This window comes from Macaca thibetana, chromosome X, assembly GCF_024542745.1.
Source record: "Macaca thibetana thibetana isolate TM-01 chromosome X, ASM2454274v1, whole genome shotgun sequence".
Taxonomy (NCBI): Eukaryota; Metazoa; Chordata; class Mammalia; order Primates; family Cercopithecidae; genus Macaca; species Macaca thibetana.
The window spans coordinates 66,573,449-66,596,141 of record NC_065598.1 but is presented as its reverse complement, the minus strand read 5'-3'; the positions used below and the strand labels follow the sequence as shown (position 1 = coordinate 66,596,141).

The 22,693-nt window shown below is 43.4% G+C and overlaps 3 protein-coding genes across 6 annotated transcripts in view; 1 reads left to right on the top strand and 2 right to left on the bottom strand.

Annotated features, from left to right (window-relative positions):
• Positions 1 to 20,086, bottom strand: part of IGBP1 (immunoglobulin binding protein 1) — a 32,395-nt gene extending 12,309 nt beyond the window's left edge. For both annotated transcript variants that reach the window (XR_007722603.1, XM_050776250.1), the window contains exons 1-6: positions 20,011 to 20,086; positions 19,416 to 19,828; positions 18,737 to 19,030; positions 6,888 to 7,083; positions 4,864 to 4,943; positions 3,371 to 3,483 (exon numbers count right to left, since the gene is read on the bottom strand). Coding sequence is in view for 1 of the 2 variants with exons in the window: in XM_050776250.1 (XP_050632207.1) it covers positions 3,371 to 3,483; positions 4,864 to 4,943; positions 6,888 to 7,083; positions 18,737 to 19,030; positions 19,416 to 19,603 (871 nt within the window). In the remaining variant the exon portion in view is untranslated. The remainder of the gene's footprint in view (positions 1 to 3,370; positions 3,484 to 4,863; positions 4,944 to 6,887; positions 7,084 to 18,736; positions 19,031 to 19,415; positions 19,829 to 20,010) is intronic.
• PJA1 (praja ring finger ubiquitin ligase 1) overlaps positions 1 to 22,693 on the top strand; it is a 1,335,831-nt gene that overhangs the window by 99,743 nt on the left and 1,213,395 nt on the right. The window lies entirely within an intron of this gene.
• OTUD6A (OTU deubiquitinase 6A) overlaps positions 1 to 22,693 on the bottom strand; it is a 229,278-nt gene that overhangs the window by 144,350 nt on the left and 62,235 nt on the right. The gene's annotated exons all lie outside the window — the stretch shown is intronic.

Sequence of the window (22,693 nt, the reverse complement as noted above, 5' to 3'; positions counted from 1 at the left end):
TCATGAATGTTTCTGAGCTAGGACCACCCAGTTGCTTCTGAATTCCTCACCCTCAGAAACTATGTGATACAATGAATGCTGATTATTTTAAGCTGCTAAGTTTTAGAGTAATTTGTGTACATGTATCAGTTCACATAAAACAGAAGAATCTCACAAACAAAACAGTTCCATTTACCCTGTCCTTTTTGCAATGGCTGTCATATATACTACACCTCATATATTATAAACCTCACAAGACAGTACTGTAATTTTTGCTTTGAGAAGTCACGTATAGTTTTTTAAAACTGGGTTGAGGGAGATAGTCCTTTGTATTTACCCACATATTTACCATTTCTGATGCTCTTCACTACTTGAATATTTACATTTCTATCTGAATAGATACCATTCCCCTCAGCCTGAGGAATTTTCTTCAGCATTTCTCTAATGTCAATTTTCTGGTGAAGAATTCTTGTAGCTCTCATTTATCTGAAAATGTCTTAATTTCATCTTCATTTTATGGATATTTTTCACTGGGTATAAAATTATACATTGACAAGTTCCTCCCCCCACCACTTTGAAGATGTTCCACCATCTCCGGCTCCCACAGTTTTTAATGGAAATTCAGCAATAATTTATATCCTTGTTCTCCTATTTGTAATGTGTACTTTATCTTTGGATGATTTCAAAATTTCCTCTTTCTCTCTGGTGTTCTGCAGTTTGACTATAATGTGCCTATGTGTGATTTTCTTTGTATTTAAACTGCTTGGGGTTTGCTGACATTTCTGAATCTTGGGAAATCTTTAGCCATCAGTTCTTCAAGTTTTTCTGTTCCCTTCTTTCTCCTCAAGTACTGGCATTCCAATTGCACATACATGAGACCTTTGTACATAATTCCGCAGGCTACTGAGATACTGCTTACTTTTACCCATTCTTTTTTTTCAGATTGGATAATTTCTATTGATCTTCAAGTTAACTGACATGCTCTTCTGTCAGCAACAATCTGGTATTAAGCTCATCCAGTGACTTTACATTTTCAGATATTGTATTTTTCCATTCCAGAATTATGTGTATAGTTTCTATTTCTCTGCTGAGATTTCTTATCTCTTCATTAATTACAAACATCTTTTGCTCTCTGCCCTTGAGGATAAAAATAATAGCTGTTTTAAAGTCCCTGTCCGCTAATTCCAACATCTGAGTTATCTTGGGGTTGGTATCCATTGATTGCCTTTCGAGTTATGAGTCACATTTTCCTGTTTGTTTTTTTCATGTCTAATAGCTTAGAATTGAATTCTGGACGTGATAAATGATATACTGTAGAGATTTTGAATTATGTTTCATTCCTCTAAAGAGTACTGATTTTTCATTTTAGCAGGCAATTAACTTGTCTAAAACCAAAATGCCAAATTCTACCTCCCTTGCATTGGGCAACAGCTGAATTCTCCATTCAGTTATTTTAGCCTTACTTGAGGTGCTTAGAGTCCATTCTGCGCATGCATAGTCAGCCAGAGATTTCAGTAGGGTCTGTACACAGAAAAAGGGCATCTTCTCTGTGGTTCTCTCTTTTCTGGGATATCTTCCTTCATTTTTCAGTTGCTAGTCACTGTGACCTCAGTTCTCTCATTCCTCAAACAGTACTACTGCAAGTTCCTAACTAAGTTTGAGTTACCCCACATCATAGTAACTGCAGTTTGCCCACAGGTGAAAAGCTAATCCTTTCAAATTACCACTCTTCTCTTTTTGGTGCTATAGTAGAAACAGAACTGAATCTAGGAATTTGAAGGTCTGATTTTAAATCCTAGTCAGGCCACTTTAAGTCAGTTCTCAGTGACTACTTCCTCATTTTATTTATTTGAGACAGGGTCTCACTCTGTCACCCAGGCTGGAGTGCAGTGGCATGATCTTGGCACACTACAACCTCTGCCTCCTGGGCTCATGTGATCCTCCCACCTCAGCCACCCGAGTAGATGGGACTACAGATACATGCCACTACGCTCGGTTGGTTTTTGTATTTTTGGTAGAGATGGGGTTTCGCCATATTGCTCAGGCTGGTCTTGAACTCCTGAGCTCAAGCAATCCGCCTACCTCAGCCTCCCAAAGTGTTGGGACTAAAGGTGTGAGCCACTGTGCCCAGCGCATCTTATTTATTTTTTTTCTTTTTGTTTTCACCTATTTGTCCCAGAGCACTTTCTCATCTTAAAATGAGAAGAAGAATGTTTGCTTCATGAAGTTTTAAGAGGATCAAATGAAGCTGAGCGTGGTGACTGATGCCTATAATCCCAGTGCTTTGGGAGGCTGAGGCAGGAGGATTGCCTGAGCCCAGGAGTTTGCGACTAGCCTGGAAAACACAGTGAGACCCTGTCTCTATTTTTCCTTTTTAAAAAAGGATCAAATGGGTTAATATATGAGATAAGAAAACTGAAGCTCAGAGGGACTAGGATATTCCATCTATTAAGTGACAGGAGGGTCAGACACAGTGGCTCATGCCTGTAATCCCAGCACTTTGGGAGGCTGAGGTGGGTAGATCACCTGAGGTTAGGAGATCAAGACCAGCCTGACAACATGGTGAAACCCCATCTCTACTAAAAATACAAAAAGTAGCCAGGCATGGTGGCAGGTGCCTGTAATCCCAGCTACTCGGGAGGCTGAGGCAGGAGAACTGCTTGAACCCAGGAGGCGGAGGTTGCAGTGAGCCAACATCACGCCATTGCAGTCCAGCCTGGGGGACAAGAGTGAGACTTTGTCTCAAAGAAATGTGACAGGAGTCAGACTGTTCATCCCAGGTCTGTCCATACTTTTTCTGTTATACCCTATTGCTTCCACCTTTTTGATGGCCACCCTCTCCATCTTGCCCTTCCAAAGACAATTCCAAGTACCCACTATGACCCAATTACTAAGTTGGGCATTAAAGGTACAGTAAGCCAAAGTCCCTGCCCTCAAGGAGTTCCAAGTATCATTTCCTCCTTGTAAGTGCTGACTCTCCTTCAGCTTACACCTGTTTTGGTGACCTTCCAGTACCTTCAGGTAGTTGTTTTTAAAAATATTTTGTTCAGTTTGTAATTGTTATCCTGTATGAAGGGCTGGCCTGATACAACCTACTCTGCCATTACCAGATGTGGAACTGCTATCCATAGACTGAGTTTTCTACACAGCTTGCTCTGTTTTTATGTCATGACATTTGGAGAGATTTACAAACTATGCTACCACTGTCCCCATCCTCCCATAATCATCTGCTATCTAATAATAAACATAATACTGCCTAGAATCTTTCTATTACTCAGAATCTTTGTCCCCACTATTTCTGCTCCTAAAGGGCAACTATACTTGGTGAGAACTTAATTGCCAGGGAGTAAAAGACCAGTGGTACAACTGTTTCCCTCCTACCCCGTCATACCTGGTGTTGCCTTGGCTATTCCCTGATCCGGTAATGCTCCATATTTCCGATGTTGCTCATACCAGTCACTCACCGTCATAGTTGCCAGACTTGGATAACCAGCTCCAAATACTCTGCAAAAATTACACTGCATTTAGAAAACGGAAAAAAAAAATACTACTAAAAAGTCTCTTTAACAACAAAGTCTGTGTCCATTTCAGCCTTGTTCCCTACCCAGTCAACTTCTGAGGAGTTGTGCAAACTCACGGGAGGATATGTAAAAAGAGGCATCCAGAAAGGGGCATTAAAGTCCAGAGCTTTCATGAGAAGATAAATAGCCCAGGATCATCTCCCATTAAGCAATCCCAGAGGCCAATACTCCACAAAGCAGTGAAGACACCGTGGAATGGGTATTCACAGTTGGTGACTCTGAAAGGTACAGAAAACAAGGAGACTCTCATGCCACCCTAGGGAAAAGTATCTCAAGAACTCAGAATTAAATCACAGGGAGGCAAATATGTCCTTTTGAGAATTGTAGCCGAAGGCAGGAAGAGTGCGAATAATGTTTAAAAGACAAAACAAAACAAAACAAAAAAAACCCTTTAAAGTATACAATTCCCCGTTCAATTATTTTCCTTTTTTCTGTTTTATTTGTTTGTTTACATGTCCGCCTTTTTTTTTTTTTTTTTTTTTAGATGGAGTCTCACTCTGTCGACCAGGCTGGAGTGTAGTGGGGTGATCTCAGCTCATTGCAGCCTCTACCTCCTGGGTTCATGAGATTCTCCTGCCTCCGCCTCCTGAGTAGCTGGGATTACAGGTGCCCACCAACATGCCTGGCTCATTTTTCTATTTTTAGTAGAGATAGGGCTTTGCCATGTTGGCCAGGCTGGTCTTGAACTCCTGACCTCAGGTGACCCGCCTGCCTCGGCCTCCCAAAGGGCTGGGATTACAGGCGTGAGCCACCATGCCTGGCCCATGTGTGCCTATTTTTAAGCTTGAGTTTGTGAAGGAAGTGTCTGAGGAAGACAGACATGGTGAAAGTTTCGGGAGAGATAATATCCCTTTGATAAAAGAACAACTTCCGTAGGTGAGATCATGACTTTTCTTTTCTTTTTTTTTTTTTGAGACGGAGTTTCACTCTTGTTGCCTAGGCTGGAGGGCAGTGGCGTGATCTCGGCTCACTGCAACCTCTGCCTCCCAGGTTCAATCGACTCTCCTGCCTCGGCCTCCCTAGTAGCTGGGATTACAGGCATGTGCCACCACGCCCAGCTAATTTTGTATTTTTAGTAGAGACGGGGTTTCTCCATGTTGGTCAGGCTAGTTTCGAACTCCCGACCTCAGGTGATCCACCCACCTCGGCCTCCCAAAGTGCTAGGATTACAGGCGTGAGACACTGTGCCCGGCCGAGTTCATGACTTTTCAACATCACTCAGTCTGTGGGTCACTCATGAATTGCCACATTGAACCATAAAAGCAGAGGGCTGCAAAGCAAACCCCTTTCTAGTACTACCTACTTGGCTTGGGCCGTGTTCCGAGTGAGAATGAAGGGTTTCACTGGAGGCCTCTCTTGGCGAGATGAGTTAGAAGTTGATGCCTAAAAAGGAAATTAATTATGAGAGGTGAATTTGCCATTTTACTCAACCTACCATATGGGCTCTCAAGTCTTCGGGTGCTTGAAAAGCTCTGGATTCAAAATTCACTTTCTATTTATCAGTCTCTAAGATATAGCAGCAGAACACTAATGGTGGAGGTTCCTTAGCTCTCCTGAGGGGGCCTGAGTACCTTACAAAAAAGACAGAAAGTTCTCCCAGGAATCATATCACTAGAAGTAAAAAAAATTACTTGGCTTTAAAATACCCTGTCCAAAGAAGAAGATTCCAAAGTCCTCTTCCATGTTCCATCTAAATCCCTTGAGGTGAACTTGAAGCCCCTTTCCTCAGCCTGGCCTTCAGTTAAAAAGTTGAATCACTACAACCTTTCTTCTAAAACCTCTTCCAATGTAATTATGCACTTAACTGTCAAGAACTTCTACGGCGCTTTAGAAGTCAATGTTCCTAAATGAAAGGGACAAGGAATAGTTGGTAGTTTCCATATAGAGGTATATAGAAAAGTTTCAAGGAACCTTGGCTTTCTAGGGGCATGCTGAAACAAAGGATGGTTAAAGAAAAGGTGCTCACTTAGTTCTAGCTCGATCACTTTCAGAACCAATTCCAATACCACATGAGAGGACATGAAAACAACACGACAATTACAACAAACAAACAAATGAACAAGAAAAAACAAAAAACCCACACACAAAGAAAGGGACAGGGCAGGACCCAGAAAAGTCCAGCCTTAAAATGCTTGTAAAGCACTCATCTAGACATGCTCAAGGGGCCTTATGACCTTAGAATACTAATTGTTCATTCTTTGATCTCTTAACATGAAGAACTAGGTTGATGTTATCCTGAGGCAAGAGCTCCTGGGCTAATTAGTACAAATCAAATTAGGAAGAGGTTTCTCTGAGGACTTAAATAAATGCCTGTGACTTGCTGATAAATTCAACCCAATTCATGTTGTGTCCTGAACCAAAGAACAAGTGGCAGCAGAGCCTATTCTTTTGAAGTGGCAGCTCCAAAACAGGGTTATGATGTTCAAAGACAGCCAAAGCTGTTACGCCAGGTTTCTTTACCAGTTTACTGGACACTCTGTGCATGGAAATGTCCTTGCTGTGCCTCCTACGTGGGTTATCTAAAGGTGTGAGAGTGCATCATTGTGGCAAGGTTAAATTCTAATTCCTCCTCCACCCTAAGCATATCCCCCTGGTCTTTTGTTTCAGATTCTTCCTATTCTTTTCTCCCTCTCCTCCAGTTCTACCTTTCTTCTCCATTCCTATCCTCTTTCTCTCTTCCCCTTTATTATAGTCAGCACAATTTTTTTTTTTTTTTTTTTTGAGATGGAGTCTCATTCTGTCACCCAGGCTGGAGTGCAGTGGCATGATCTCAGCTCACTGCAACCTCTGCCTCCCAGGTTCAAGCAATTCTCCTGCCTCAGCCTCCTGAGTAGCTGGAATCACAGACACGCACCACCATAGCCGGCTAATTTTTGTATTTTTAGTAGAGAGGGGGTTTTGCCATATTGGCCAGGCTGGTCTCAAACTCCAGGCCTCAAGTGATCTGCCCGCCTTGGCATTCCAAAGTGCTGGGATTACAGGCATGAGCCACCATAGTGGCCAGTTAGCACAGATTTCAAAAGGTTTAACTCCCTATGCCTTCCTTCAGCAGCCACAGCTTTCCACAACCAAAACCAATTTTTATTTCAGAGACTTTTCTGTCCCCCATGGTATACCACAACATTACAAATGACTACAAGTGTGTTACAGATTAAAAAGCACTGGGGAGCACATTAAATTAAAGAGAAAGTTACTCTAGTGACCCTTTGGCCTTTCTATACTCATCTTGATAAAAACAGTGATTTTATGGAGACTTAACAGGATCTTAATTTGATCTCCTGTAGAATACTCAACTCTCTGGCAGTAGCTTTCTTTGGCCAGGCTTACCTCTCTTGAAGAGTCTCTTTCTCTCAGGATCTTTATTTCCTGGTCAATGCTCTCAATCTCTTCTAAGCTGATATCAATCCACCTCTGAAGGTGAAGATGATAATATTCACGAACACGCTCATCATCTGCTTGACCACTTTCCACAGCAGATTTCATTGCAGACAACCTATGCTCCAACTCCTTCTTCTGCTTGTATCTGTTCCACAGAAAAGCATTACCCATGAACTTACAAATAAAGAGGTATTCCTTCAAAAGAAGGCCTCAATAAGATTTCATCTTTGCAAATGACCGGGTAGTAAGCATGCCAATTTCCACTTTGGCAGGAATATAGATTCTATACCCCCGAGTTTGCCACCAGGCAGTTCCCTCAGATGACAAGGACCCAGCAGGGGCTGAGGAGTACATTCTGAAGCCAGAAAAATACAGAAGTAACCGGATCTCAGCAACTCTTTTAGGGACGATGAGTACCTTAGTCATTTGATTATACTGACCTTTACTAGGGTGGGTGCTTAGAATCGCAACATAGTGCTTCCTATGATGCTTCCATTTTGAGAATTACACCTTCAAAGAATCGTAGAATCTTAGAGGTCATTTACCTGCCACTGATGCAGGAATGCCTTGTGAAACAGCCTAAAAAATGGTCAACTCTTTTTTTCTTCTGGGCAAAATGTTCCCAGCTCTTCTGGCTTATCTTTATATCATCTGAAGACTCGTAACCACCCTGGCTACCTTTCTTTTTCAGGATGCATTCTAGTATGTCATCCGACAAATATCTACTGAGTACCTACTGCGTGACAGGCACCATTCTCAGTGCTGGAGACACAGCAGTGTATAAAAGAAAAGTCCTTGGTCTCATGAAGCATTCATTCTAGTGGAGTAGACAAAAAGAAATAGATGAGTTAGGTTGTGATAAGTGCTATGAAAGAGCAAAAAGTAAGGTCAAGTGCATACGGTGATGGTGGAAAAGTAGTGGTGCTATTAGATACAAGGTAGTCAGAAGAGACCTCTCTGAAAAGGTGACAGTGAACAAAGACTTCAGGAAAGTAACTATGCCAATATCTGGAAGACTGCTAAGGAAGACGAGCAAATACAAGGGCCATGAGGTGGGAAGTGTGCCTGGCCTGACACGGCTGAGAAATATCAAGGTGGCCAGTGTGGCTGAGGTCAAGAGGAGTGATAGAAAATGAAGTGAGACATAGCCAGGGCCATAATGTGTAGAACCTGGTAGGTCGCAATAACCAAAATATCAAATATCATGATATTTTGAATGGGAAAGCCACTGGAGGCTTTTGAATACATGACATGAATAGAGTGACATTAAAAGACTTTTTAAAATACGGGCCACTCTGGCTGTTGTGTGGAGTATAGGCTGTGGGAGCTATGAGGCAAGGATATAAGCAGGGAAAGCAATTAAGAGGATACTGCCACAATCCAAGTGAGAGATGGTGACCTGAAACAGGAAGGTAGTGATGGAGATAGTGGGATGCGGGTATATTTAAAATATAAAATAGATAGGATATGTTGATTTATTGGATGTAAGAGCCTGAAGGAAAGAGAGAAGTCAAGGAAAAACATCAAGATTTCCAAGAGACGTATCTTGAAATATCTCTGCTTGAAATCCCACTTCAGACTCTCCAGACTCAGATGTTCCTCTGTAGGTCTTCACCCAAATCAGGGTGTCTTAAGCTGAAGTCCACAGAGAGTTCAGTGTGGTGGGGGTGGTCCTTGAACTCCCTCAAATTTTATACAGAACTCTACCTATATGCTTTCTCTTTCTTTGGCTGAGAAATCTGTATAGATTTTATCAAATTATCAAAGGGGCAAGGGGTCCATGACCCATGAAAAGTCAAGAACCGGCTGGGCGCAGTGGCTCGGCCCTGTAATCCCAGGACTCTGGGAGGCTGGGGGGGGGGTGCATCATGAGGTCAGGAGATCGAGGCCACCCTGGCCAACATGGTGAAACCCCATCTCTACTAAAAACACAAAAATTAGCTGGGCGTGGTGGCGTGCGCCTGTAATTCCAGCTACTTGGGAGGCTGAGGCAGGAAAACCGCTTGAGCCAGGGAGTGAGAGGTTGCAGTGAGCCGAGATCGTGTCACTGCACTCCAGCCTGACGCCAGAGTGAGACTTCATCTCCAAAAAAAAAAAAAAAGAAAAAAAAAAAGTCAAGAACCACTGCTCTGAAAAGGCTATTTAAAAAATTTTTAGGCTCTTCTGTTCCTTTTACTTAACAATTGGACATTTACTATAATGTTACAAATAACTGACACATCATCATCCTAGGAAGCTTTTTGAGTAAAACACTACAAAGAAATACAATTTCTAGTTCATGAATGCTATCAGAGATACCGCTTGAGAATGTTTAACTCCAGTCTCACTCCTATCCCCAACCCTCTTTCCTGGATGTACCTAAGTCACAGGAAAAAAATAACATATGAAGACCTTAGGATGATACAATTCAGGGTAAATTCGGGGTTAGTCTAGTAGTCCTCTGAATAAGGTTCTTTTGTTTCTTTTCCCATTCTCTGCATGCTTAAGGCCTAACTACTGTACTCTGCTGCTCCTTCCTTTTCTTCTATTTCCTAGCTTCTATGACTTTGCTCATCACCTCTTTTTTTTTTTTTTGAGACAGAGTCTTGCTCTGTCACCCAGGCTGGAGTGCAGCGGCGCAATTTTGGCTCACTGCAATCTCCACCTCCCGGGTTCAAGTGATTCTCCTGCCTCAGCCTCCCAAGTAGCTGGGATTATAGGTGTGCACCACCACACCCAGCTAATTTTTGTATTTTTAGTAGAGACGGGGTTTTGCCATGTTGGCCAGGCTGGTCTCAAACTCCTGACATCAGGTCATCTGCCCGCCTCAGCCTCTCGAAGTGTATTTCAGGTGTGAGCCACCGCACCCAGCCTGCTCATCATCTTTTAAACTTCTAAGTCAACACTTGTTCATTTGGGCCAGTGTTTTTTAAACAATTTTGTCTTAGTAAAAGAACCTTTTCTTCTAATGAGAGATGCCATGGAACTCCCATAAGTAATAAACAAGTAAAATTTACCTTGGTTAAATCAGGAGGGCTGCCAACACTCCCCCCCACCCTGAGGCACTGCAGTGAAATTTTGGGGCTCCAAGAACCAGATGGAAAACCAGTCTTAGACCTTCATCACCGTTAGATTCCCCATGGTGGGCCATTACATGGAAATACTCCCTATTGCCCTACAATCCCCTATCCTTGTAACCCTTCTGACCCTGGGCAACTTCCATTCCCTTTCTCTGTTCCCAAGCTGTTGAAGAGAGTTAAGGAATTAGAAACTTGTATCAAATGGTTCAACTACAAACCATTATTGTCAAACTTTGGCTGAGCGGTCACCCTTGCTCAGCCATCCTTTTGTTCATCTTTTGTGAAGACTCTTATCACCATCACACTCACCAGATGGCCAGCCAATGTAGAATTCAATTTCCCTCTTCACCATAAAATCTCTGTAACTGGCCGGGCGCGGTGGCTCACACCTGTAATCCCAGCACTTTGGGAGGCTGAGGCAGGCAGCTCGCCTGAGGTCAGGAGTTTGAGACTGGCCTGACCAACATGGAAAAACCCCGTCTCTACTAAAAGTACAAAATTAACTGGGCAGGGAGGTACATGCCTGTAATCCCAGCTACTCGGGAGGCTGAGGCAGAATTGCTTGAACCCGGGAGGTGGAGGTTGCAGTGAGCCGAGATCACGCCATTGCACTCCAGCCTGGGCGACAGAGCAAAACTCTGCCTCAAAAAAAAAAAAAAAAAAAAAAAAAGAAAATTTTATAACTTCTCTCTTCCTCTTTTACTCTTGTCTTTAAGGAGCTAATTCTGTCTCTACCAAGGCATTTCCAAGGTAATGTCTTTGTTTTTTTTTTTTGTTTTGCTTTGGTCCCGCTTGGTTGCCCAGGCTGGAGTGCAGTGGTGTGATGACAGCTCATTTTGGCCTCGAGCTCCTGGGCTCAAGCGATCCTCTCACCTCAGCCTCCCGAGTAGCTAAGACAGGTGCACACCACCATGCCCAGCTAATTTTTAATTTTTTTGTAGTGAGACGGGGTCTCACTACATTGCCCAGGCTGATCTCAAACTCCTGCCTCAAATGATCCTCCTGCCTCAGCCTCCCAAAGTGCTGTGATTAAATGCACAAGCCACTATGCCAGATCAAAGGTAATGTCTTTACCACTCCACTTTTGTTATCAATCTAGTACCCCACACACATTCTTCCAGGCCTCACTCTATTTATTGATCATCCTCCTTGTCATTAGCAGCTAGTTTTCACTCTACTGGTGCCTTTCCCCTGTCTTAGAAACACTTTCCCTCAACTCATTTTTCTACCCTTTTAAATGATCGCTCTTCTCTTTATTTTTGAGACAGGGTCTCTACTGTCACCCAGGCTGGAGTACAGTGCTATGATCACAGCTTACTGCAGCCCCAATCTCTCGGGCTCAAGTCATCCTCCAACCTCAGTCTCCTGAGTGGCTGGGACTACAGGCGTGTACCACCACCCAGCTAATTTTTGTATTTCTTGTAGAGACAGGGTTTTGCCATGTTGCCCAGGCTGGTCTTGAACTCCTAGACTCAAACAATCTGCCCGCCTTGGCCTCCCAAAGTGTTGGGATTACAGGAATGAGCCACCACACCTGGCCTACTCTTCTCTTTTCCATGCTACAGTGGGAATGTTACTGAACTGGGAATTTGAACACCTGAGTTTAAATCCTAACCTAGCCACTTACTAGCTATGTAACTTTGGGCAATTCAATTCTCAGAGCGCTCGCCCCCCCTGCTTTTTTTTAATCTCTAAAATGGGGACAAGAATGTCTGTTTCATGGGGTTGTTACGAGGATCAAATGGAAAAACACAAATCAAAGTGCTTTGTAAGCAGCAATACACTGTTAGCTGATAAAGAAATTGAGGCGGGGGGGGGGGTTGCTAAATGATGCCACATCTATTAAGTGGTAGAAATTGGATTAGTTACCAACCAGGTCTGACTCCTAAGTCTAGGCTTTTTCTGCTACGGCATTTTGCTTCCATCTTTTTATGACCACTCTGTCTCTCCCAAAGACACCTCCAAGTACCTACTATGATCCAATTACTGGGTTGGGCACCAAGGGATGCAATTATATACAATGATATAATTAGGATACTGAGATACAATTAGTCAAGGTCTCTCACCTTGAGGAGTTTCAAGTCTAGAGACTGACAGAGAGTTATACTGTGATAAGTAACATGAACTAAATGCCATGGTATCTGGGAGGGAAGATAATTAGGGAAAGGCTTCAAAGAGGACATAACATTTGCTTTCTCTTTTCCAGGCTCCTGTAAGTACCTGTACCTTACTGAGTTTCTTTTTTGAGACGGGGTCTTGCTCTGTTGCCCAGGCTAGAGTGCAGTGGCACAATCTCGGCTCATTGCAACCTCCACCTCCCGGGTTCAAGTGATTCTCCTGCCGCAGCCTCCCGAGTAGCCGGGATTACAGGCGCCTGCCATCAGGCCCAGCTAATTTGTTTTTGTATTTTTAGTACAGATGGGGTTTCACCATCTTGGCCAGGCTGGTCTCGAACTCCTGACCTCGTGATCTACCCACCTCAGTCTCTCAATGTGCTGGGATTACAGGCGTGAGAGACCGCGCCCGGCTACCTTACTGAGTTTCTGATTGCTCTTTCCTTCCTCTTCCTTCTCCCTTAACTTGCCCCAAAGTTTTATCCTTGAGTTTTTTTCTGTCTACATGTTTTTCCTTGGCAAACTCATCTACACCAACCAAAGCAGAGGCCTCCTAAATCTTTCACATCAGTCACAAAACAGTCTCATAAACTTTACTTGCACATTTCAATCTGTCTATGGAAATGACTATCCAGTTGCCACTTTAGGACCTAAATTCAGTAAATCCAAAACTAGACTCATTACTTAGCCAGCGTTCACTTCTCTATTTCTCTCAAAAGGATGGAGTTGCTGTTACTCAACCAGACTCATACTCCTCAGATATGGGAAATAGAGGACATACATGAAGAAACAGGTTTTGAGAGAGAGGACATACCATTCAGGTGTTTTATGTAAGACGGCCTCAATATCTAAAGGCATGGGTTGGGGACTTCCAGAAAGTAAATAAGGATCTGAGTAATCTGTTTTCTAACCATGTAAACTCTTCTTGCAAAAGTAGTATCTCTGATAGCTATAACTTCATTTTTTATCACTCCTTCCTATTTGAAGTACTACCATAACATGCTAACTTGTATTTCTCCCTCTGCCTTTCTTTTTCACTATTTTATATACATATCACTTCTTTCTGCAGAGCTGCAACCATACTTCTCTTAGCTTCTGCCAAACCAGATTATTACATGGTCTTTGAACATACTTAAATATACCCTGGCTTTGGGATTTTGTTCATCTTGTTTCTTCTGCTTGTCAACAAGAAGTATTGCTTTAGTAACTTCTATATGCCAAGCTCTACGGCAGGCATAACACAGTGAACAAGAAATGGTTTGTGCCCTCATAGAGTATATACTGTAGTAGGGGAGAAAGACAAAACTCAGAAAGACACATGAAATGACTGCACATAAGTGCCAAGAAGGAAAGAAACATGAAGCAAAGAGAGAATAATAGTTGTTAACTACTTAAAGAGACTGATCTGGAAAGGCCTGAGGAGTGACATTCAAGCTGAGACCTAGAGGATGAAGAATTAGCCATATGAAGAGCATTCCATGCAAAGAGAACTGCACACACACAGAGATTCTAGAGAGGGACAGAGCTGGGTCTATTCAAAGAACTGAAAGACAGTCATTGTGGCTGGAGTCTAGTGAACGAGGGGAGAATGACACATGGTGAGACTGAAAAGAGGCAGGCAGCAGATCACACAAGGCCTTGGAGCTGATTTATCTATCTAGGGTGAGCAATGTTGGTAGCCTAGACTGAGGTATGATAGTGGAGATGGAGAGAAATAGAAGGATAGAAGATACCTCTTGTAGCTAGAATGGACAGGCCTTTGCTGATAGACTGGATGTGAAAATTCAGAAAAAGGGAGGAATTGAAGCTAAATCCTAGGTTTCTGGTTTAAAAACCTAAGTCAATGGTGGTACACTTACTGAGATGGCTGTGGAGGCACACTTGGGGGTAAAAGCCAAGGGTTCAAAGTATGACATGTCTGTGAAACACCCATGAAGGAAGGGTGTTGCAAGTATGGGTCTGAAGGTCAGGAAGAGTCTGGGCTAGTGATATGAATGTGGGAGACATTAGTATAAAGTTAAGTGTTGATATCTGTCAGGCATTTAAGAAAAACATTCAAAGCAGGCAGGCCAAAGAAATGCAAATCAAAACAATAGATACTTTCTGTTTGCCCAATTGGATTATCTTTTTTTTTCTTTTTTCTTTTTCTTTTCTTTTTTTGAGATGGGGTCTCGCTGTTGTCAGACCAGGCTGGAGTGCAATGGTGCGATCTCAGCTTAACCTCCACCTCCTGGGTTCCAGCAATTCTCCTTCCTCAGCCTCCCAAGAAGCTGAGATTACAGCCACCCGCCACCACGCCTGGCTAATTTTTGTATTTTTAGTAGAGATGGGGTTTTGCCATGTTGGCCAGGCTGGTCTCGAACTTCTGACCTTAGGTGATCCACCCGCCTTGGCCTCCCAAAGTGCTGGGATTACAGGTGTGAGCCACCGCGTCCGGCCACGCAATTGGATTTTCTAAGTATTAACATCCAAGACAAATGCAGTGGAACATATTCTGAAACTCTGTTATTGTGGAAAGCAACACTTTTACCATATGTCAAGAGCCTCAAAATATTCAAACACTTTGACCCAGTCACTGGCTCCAGAAATCCACCCTAAGGAAACAGTGACAGATGCATTTAAAGATGTTTGTTTATAGCATTACTTAGAATAGCAAAAAACCAGTGTCTAAATATTTGATAATAACAGATTAAATAATTATGGTACAACTAGAGCATGGAACATTCAATATCATGGTTTCAAAAAACACGAGGAAATGCTCACGGTACGTTAGGTTAAAAAAACAGGATAGTTACAGCATTCCAAATTTATTAACTTAAATAACTATATATCTGAAAGGAAACACACCAGAAAGTTAACAATGATCATCATGAGTGCTAGGACTGAGGCTTATTTTTAATTTAAAAAATATTCTTCTGTTTTGCAAACTTTCTACAATGAGCACTATTACTTTTACACTCAAGAAAATCTTTTTTTTTTTTTTTTTTTTGAGACAGGGTCTCACTCTGTCATCTAGGCTGGAATACAATGGTGTAATCACAGCTCACTGCAGCCTCAACCTCCAGGGGCTCAAGTGATCCTCCCAGCTCAGTTCAGCTTCTGGAGTAGCTGGGACTACAGGACTGTGCCACCACACCTAATTTTTTATTTTTATTTTTTGGTAGAGACAGAGTCTTACTTTGTTGCCTAGGCTGTTCTTGAACTCCTGGGCTCAAGTAATCCTCCCGCCTCGGCCTCCCAAAGTGTTGGGATTACAGGCATGAGCCACCATGCTCAGCCTAATTTCTATTTTTAATCATCCTGTAAGACTCGTCTCGACATTTATGTTCTTTTTTTTTTTTTTTGAGACAGAGTCTCATTCCATTACCCAGGCTGGAGTGCAATAGCGCGATCTCGGCTCACTGCAGCCTCTGCCTCCCGGGCTCAGGCGATTCTGCTGCCTCAGCCTCCCGAGTACCTGGGATTACAGGAGTGCATCACCACTCCCGGCTAATTTTTTTTTTTTTTTTTTTTGCAGAGACGGGGGTTTCACCATGTTGACCAGACTGGTCTTGAACTCCTGACCTCAAATGATCCACCTGCCTCAGCCTCCCAAAGTGCTGGGATTACAGGCGTGAGCCACCGTGCCTGGTGTCAAATGCCATTATGTTCTGAAACCTTTTCTTCATCCCTCCAACCAGATGTGACCACTCCCTCGTCTTTCTCTTGCAGGTTTTTTTTTTTTTTTTTTTGTATAATTATTTGGATACCAAACTCACTGTTTAAACTACCTACTACCTGCTGACAGGCTGCCCCCAACTACTTACAAAGGACAGGATGTTAAATTCCATTTCATATCAGTCTAGCCCATATCCTCAGTCACTCACTATCCCCTAACTTTATTATTCCTCATAGTCCTTACCAGCTGAAATTTCATTATTTACTAGCTTATTGTTTTACTCTCGCACCAGAATAAAAGCTCCATAGCAGCACTGACTTTATCTGGTTCTCTAACACCTAGAACAGCTCCTGGCACACAGGAAGGAATTAATAAATATTTTTGAATAAATGAGTCATCTTCAGCTCTCTAGACCAAGCCTCTCCTCTGAGCTTCAGACTAACAGATACCTCTACTTATCTCCTAGGCACCTTAAACTCAACATGTTTCAATACTAAATTCATACTCTCACCTTCCCCCATCTTCTCTTTTTCCTCTTTCCCCATCGCAATAAATTTCACAGCCATCCACCTAAATCAGAAACATGGACATCTTTCCTTGCTGCTTCCTTCTATCCCACCTTCCACAACCAATTGATCACCAGGTTTCCTGTAGATTCAACCCTCCTAAATATATTCCCCCATCCCTCTACCATTGCAATAGTAAACCCCAGTCACCTTTGTGACTTAACTGGGTCTAATCTTTTCCCTCATTGTTTCCTAACTGCTGTTAGAGTGTACTAGTTAAAATACAAATGTGATCATGCTACTATTTGAAAAGAAACAGCCAGGGCGCAGCAGCTCACACCTGTAATCCCAGCACTTTGGGAGGCCGAGGCGGACCAGCCTGGCCAACATGGCAAAACCCCAGCTCTACTAAAAATACAAAAATTAGCCGGGTGTGGTGGCAGGTGCCTGTAATCCCAGCTACTCGAGAGGCTGAGGCAGGAGAATTGCTTGAACCCAGGAGGTGGAGATTGCAGTGAGCCGAGATCACACCACTGCACTCCAGCTTGGGTGACAAGAGCAAAACTCTGTATCAAAAAAAAAAAAAAAAAAAGAAAAAAGAAACAGAACTCTTCAGTGGATCTCAGTCACCAACCAGAGTAAGCTCTTTGGCATGTCCTATCTGATAGCAGCTGACATTTACAGAATACTCACCATGTGCCAGATATTGGGCTGTTTTATGTGCTTTTTCCCATTTGTGCTTATTAACCCTGAGGTAGGTACACGTGTGTCTCAACTTAGAACGGGGCTACATCCCAATAAATCCATCATAAATTGAAAATATGGGAAGTTGAAAACACATTTAATACAGCTTATTGAACATCATAGCTTAGCCTAGTTTACCTTCAACATGTTCAGAACACTTATATTAGCGTACAGTTGGGCAAAATCATCTAACACAAGGCCCATTTTATAATAAAGTGTTGAATAACTCATGTAATTTATTGATGTTCCCCTGAATGTGTATTGCTTCTGCACCAATATAAAGTCAAAAAATTCTAAGACAAGCCATCGCAAATCGGGGACCACCTGTACCATTATTATTTAGATTTCACATATGAGGAAAGCTGAGGCTCAGTTAGGTTAAATAACTTCCCCAAAGTTCAACAAATTATAAGTAAAGCTGGGTCTCAAACCCAGGTCTCTCACTCTACGACCCATACTCTTAGCCGCAAATAATAATAGTTGACTTTGAGTGTTTACTGTGTCAAACATTGTGCTAACTGCTTTATATATATTTGTCTTTTAATCCTCAAAAACCACTTTATAAGGAAGGACCTATTATCTGAATTTTGCAGCTGGGGAAATTCAGGTACTGAAAGATTAAATAATTTGCCAAAAATCAGTGATTAATCACAGCGGTCGAGCTGGGATTCAAACACCTTATCAAGTTCTCAGCAACAAGTTTCTCTTCACGTTCCTCACATCCCAGGCTCTCCTTCATGTGGACCCTACAACATTCTTCAGTATCATTCCTTCCCCCTTACCACCACCCTCTTTGTGTTCTACCATCACCTAATTGCTTATAGCTGTTGTTTTCGTCCTACACATCTCCACCCATCACTGTTTCTTTAATGCCTCTATGGCTTTACTAAGGCTATTACATACTCTGCTGGCTAATGCCCTCCTCTCCTCTTCCTCTGGATATTCCTATTTACCCTTAAAGAACTCAGCACAGAAGTCACCTCTTCCAGGGAGCTTTCTCCTCTCTCCTGCTCCCTTTGGTTAGGTGCCCCTCCCGTCTGCTCTCATAGTACCTTGTACAACCCTCCATAACATCAGTTTATATTGATATTCTGTTTCTATGCCCGTTTTCCTCACCAGATTGTATGCTCCTCCAAGGCACGGACAACTCATACTCACACAAACACCTATATACTTTGTATCCCCAGTGCCTAGCATAGTTCCTAGACAGCATGACCACCCATTAAATGTTGTTTAAAAAACAAACAACAAAAAAACCTAAGAAAGTAAGCAACTTTTCCAAGATCACACGATGAAGCTGTGCCAGGACTAAGATGAGTTCAGGATGTTACACATCTACTCCAGCAGTCTGAACAGAGCTCCTCAATCAGTGGACCATAAAATGGCCTAGCTTTGTCTTCCAGAGACATCTACCCCACTGTACCATGTGAACATTGCTATGATGTGATGTGGAAAAGGTTGGGAGACACTCTGCTAAACTACATTGCTGCTGTTGGCAACCATAAGGTCGTAGGGGTCTGACAGGTAAGTATAATCATCTCAACAAAAGCAGAGGCTTCTTGAAAAACTCAGGAAAGTTTGCTCTCCCCAGGGCCTATGCTCAATAAGAACCAAGAAAGTGACACACACCATTCTGGCCCCCCACCAACCGCCAAGAAAGCATGCCCCCGAAAAGCACTGCCATTGGGCAGCCCTCATATTATAGCTATTGACCCACCTCTCTATTTTAGCCTGTCTTTGAGATGCCATAGCAACGAGGCTAGGATAAGCCATGGAAGAATTGGCAGTGTGATTTTCAGCTGAGTTGTTCTTGGTTTTGGGCAGCTCAAACTCTGCCACATGATAGCAATGGCACTGAGTTAAGTAGTTCATAAAGTGTTCTCGAGCCCGCTGCAAATGATCTAGACGCTTGCTGGGGTTGACTTGTTTCATGGTGAGGGCTCCTTGAAACGCTGGCACCAACAGGTACTTCAGGTCGGTGGAAGCAATCTCTTCCAAATCTTCATTTCGGCTGGAAGAGCAAAAAGGAGGCAGTGAAGCCTGGCTAGGCATTCAAATTGTGGCCTTGGCTCCTGGGGGACGGAGTGGGAGGCTGGGCTGGGAGTGGAGCAGAGGGAGGAGGCACGGGTAACAGCGCCCAGTTTCACTCAATGAAAGTGGCTGAGCGCTCACATCCAGTGCCTTGCAATCAGCAGACACTAGGGAGCAGAGTCGTGGGATATCAACCATCTGGGAAGAGAGGTGGGGAATGTAAACAATGTACACAAGATCGCAGTGGTAAGTAGGAACGAAAGGTTCTTACTACTAAAGGTCCCCTCCACTCAGACGCAATGGCTCCACCCTTGGTAACCATTATTACCTTCGTTCTCAGCCATTATTACTATCTTCCCCCCTACCTGAACAAGTCGAGCTGCGATAACATTTCGGCAGCCTTCTCAAGGAGGTCCAGGCCCTTGAACACCTTCTCCTGGACTATCCGGGAACCGGCAGGTTCAGTCGCTACTTCTACTTCGTCCAGTAACTGTTTGCCCGTTTCGAACAGCTCGGGGAGCCGCGGCAGCAGTAACTCGTCCTCAGCAGCCATCTTGGGGAGAGAGGAACCCGGAAGATCTCTTTCCCGGGGTCAAAGGCAACCTTGATAAAGAAGAACTGGGCGACCGCGGACAAAACCGGAAGAGGCAGCTCATTGGTCCAGTAGCCTCACTGTTACCAAAGCATCAAAGGACTTCCGGGAGCTGCCGTTCGCCGGCCCTGGCAACCGTTTCCATAGACTCATTTTATGAGGCAGCCTATTACAAGTCGTAGGCATCTGTTAAAAACAAACAAACAAACGAAACCCTAGGCGCTGTTTTACCATGAGCTCCTCGTCGCTGACACGGGGCTGAGAAGTTCTGTGGGCTCTGAAGCCCGGGTGTGGCGAGGCTGAATTTGGAGGGCCAGGAGTGCGGACGAGCGAGTGCGCTTTAGGAGCCGGTCAGGCGCGCCTCTTACCTCGCGAGTAGCTCCCTCGATTGAGGAGTCCAGGGACTCCAGCCGCCGCACCACTCCCACGGTTTGAAGATCCCGTCGCTTGAGCGCGAAGTGCAAGTAGCGCCCCCCTGCGGCTTCCGTCCACCCACCAGCTGGAGCTCCGGGTTCCTCCCGGCCAATCCTCTCCGGTCCTCTTCCCCCTTCACACCACACATGCCTACGACCCGGGGTCCAGTGGAGCCCCCCTCAGCAAGATTGGTAACCTGCAACTTCGGTCACCGCACAGCCGGCTTCCCTTCGTGCACTTAGTTCCTATGTCAAATGTTATTTCTGTGCAACCTTCCTTGTCTCCCCACCGCCTTCCATCCTGTGCCCTTCAGCCACCAAGTCTGGGTTTCTTCTCTGCATCTCTATCATGGCACCTACCACACTGTATAATTGCTAGTGACTTACAAATGTCTCTTATCGCAATGAATTTGACTCATCTTTGCACCACTCTGGCTAGCCTGAGTACTCAGTATCAGTCATTATCTGAATTAAAAAAAAAAGTCATCAGTTTGGAAAGCAGCCCAGTTATGCAGAACTGCATTGTTCAGTAGGTAGTTACTAGCTGCTTGTGGCTACTAAGCACCTGAAAGTGGCTATTTGGAATCGAGGTGTGTTGCAAGTGTAAAAGAAACCCAGATTTCAAAGACATTAAAAAAAAAAAGAATGAAAAATGTCAATACTTTTTACAGGGACTACATGTTGAAATGATAGTCTTTTGGATATATTGGATTAAATATATTATTAGAATTAATTGTACTTGTTTATTTTCACTTTGTAAATGTGCCTGCCAGATAATTTAAAACTATATTTGTAGCTCCCGTTATATTTCTACTGGACAGAACTGATGAAAAATATAATTTCAGGACTTCAAAGAAGGGACATCATTGTTTTGAACAAAGCAGTATAAATACATACTGATTACCTTAGGACGCAGCCTGAATTGTCCTAGGAGATTTAAGTAGCAGGCACACTGTCTAACCCTGAATATAAACTTTTAAACTAGTATTTTAAACTACATATAGTTGAGAAGAGAAAAGCTTCATTAAAAAACAACTAGAGGGCAATACAGGACAGTATAAAATAGGTGATACGTTGTACTGCACAGGCTGTTGGAAAACCAAGAAAGGGCAAGTCTTGGTTCTATGCTAGGAGTAGTTCAGAAGGCTTCTTAGACATGACATGCAGTCACATAGAAGAATGTCAAAGTTTAAAGGGAACCCCCAAAATCGGAGGAAAAACTTGAGACCAGAAAGGTTAAGGGACTTGCCCAGCCAGTTTGTGACAAAGTCAGTGACTTCTGAGTTCAGTTGTTTCTACTCCATTAACCTTCAGTTGGGTAGGATTTAGAAAGATGAAGACCTTTAATGTGGGACAGATTGAAGCCCCAAACTAGAACAGTGCTTCCTAAGAGGGAGAGGAGACTGTGGCACACATGCTGGTTGAAAAAGCTTCCCAGGTGATTCTAATAAACCTTCCCTTGCAACCCCTGCTTTATAAACTAAGAAGGAAGTGAGACTTTGGCGAATTACCTATTTGGTTTATCTGGCACCTCTAGTAACTCTAGTAAACTGACCTTTCAGGGTCAGGCTCAGCAGGGAATATAAAGAAGAAAAAGATAGTATTTGTGGAGGAGACTTAGAAATGTAGTAATTGTGAGAGTAAAGATAATTTGCTTCTCTGCATTTGCTTGGATTAAAACATGCCTTTACTGTTACTTAAGAGGAAAAAAATATGCAGAATCTTAATTTGGTCTTAAGCTTTGTAAGCCATTTTTTCTATGGCTTTCAAAATTAGTCTTTTTTTTTTTTTTTTTTTTTTTTCTTTGAGACAGGGTCTCTCTCTGCCACCCAGGCTGGAGTGCTGGAGTGCAATGGCATGATCTCGGGTCATTGCAAACTCCGCCTCCTGGACTCAAGTGATCCTCTCCCCTCAAGCCCCCCAAGTAGCTGCGATTACAGGTGCAAGCCCCCACTCCTGGCTAATTTTTGTATTTTTTTGTAGAGGCGGGGTTTCACCATGTTGCCCAGGCTGGTCTCAAACTCCTGAGGTCAAGCGATCCACCCGCTTCACTGTCCCAAAGTGTTGGGATTACAGACGTGATTCACTGTGCCCAACCAAAATGACAGTCTTTATGGGGGATGCCAATTACTTTTAGAGTACCTGTTATATATTTGAATTGTCATTTTAAGCATAGCATTTCATCTTATTTTGAAAGAATACCAAGATAAAGAGTGGTTAGAAGAAAAGGAATAATGGCCGGGCGTGGTGGCTCCTGCCTGTAATCCCAGCACTTTGGGAGGCCGAGGTGGGCAACTCACCTGAGGTCAGGAGTTCGAGACCAGCCTAGCCAACATGGTGAAACACCGTCTCTACTAAGCATACAAAAGTTAGCTGGGCTTGGTGGCGCTGGCCTGTAATCCCAGCTACTCAGGAGGCTGAGACAGGAGAATCGCTTGAACCCGGGAGGCGGAGGCTGCAGTGAGCTGAGATCGCACCACTGCACTCCAGCCTGGGCGACAGAGTGAGACTCTGTCTCAAAAAAAAAAAAAAAAAAAAAGAAAAAGAAAAAGAAAGGAATAATAAAAACGAGTCGTTTGCTGTGTTTTGTGTGTAAACACTTTATCACATTAAACTCCTATTGTGCATGGGAGATTTT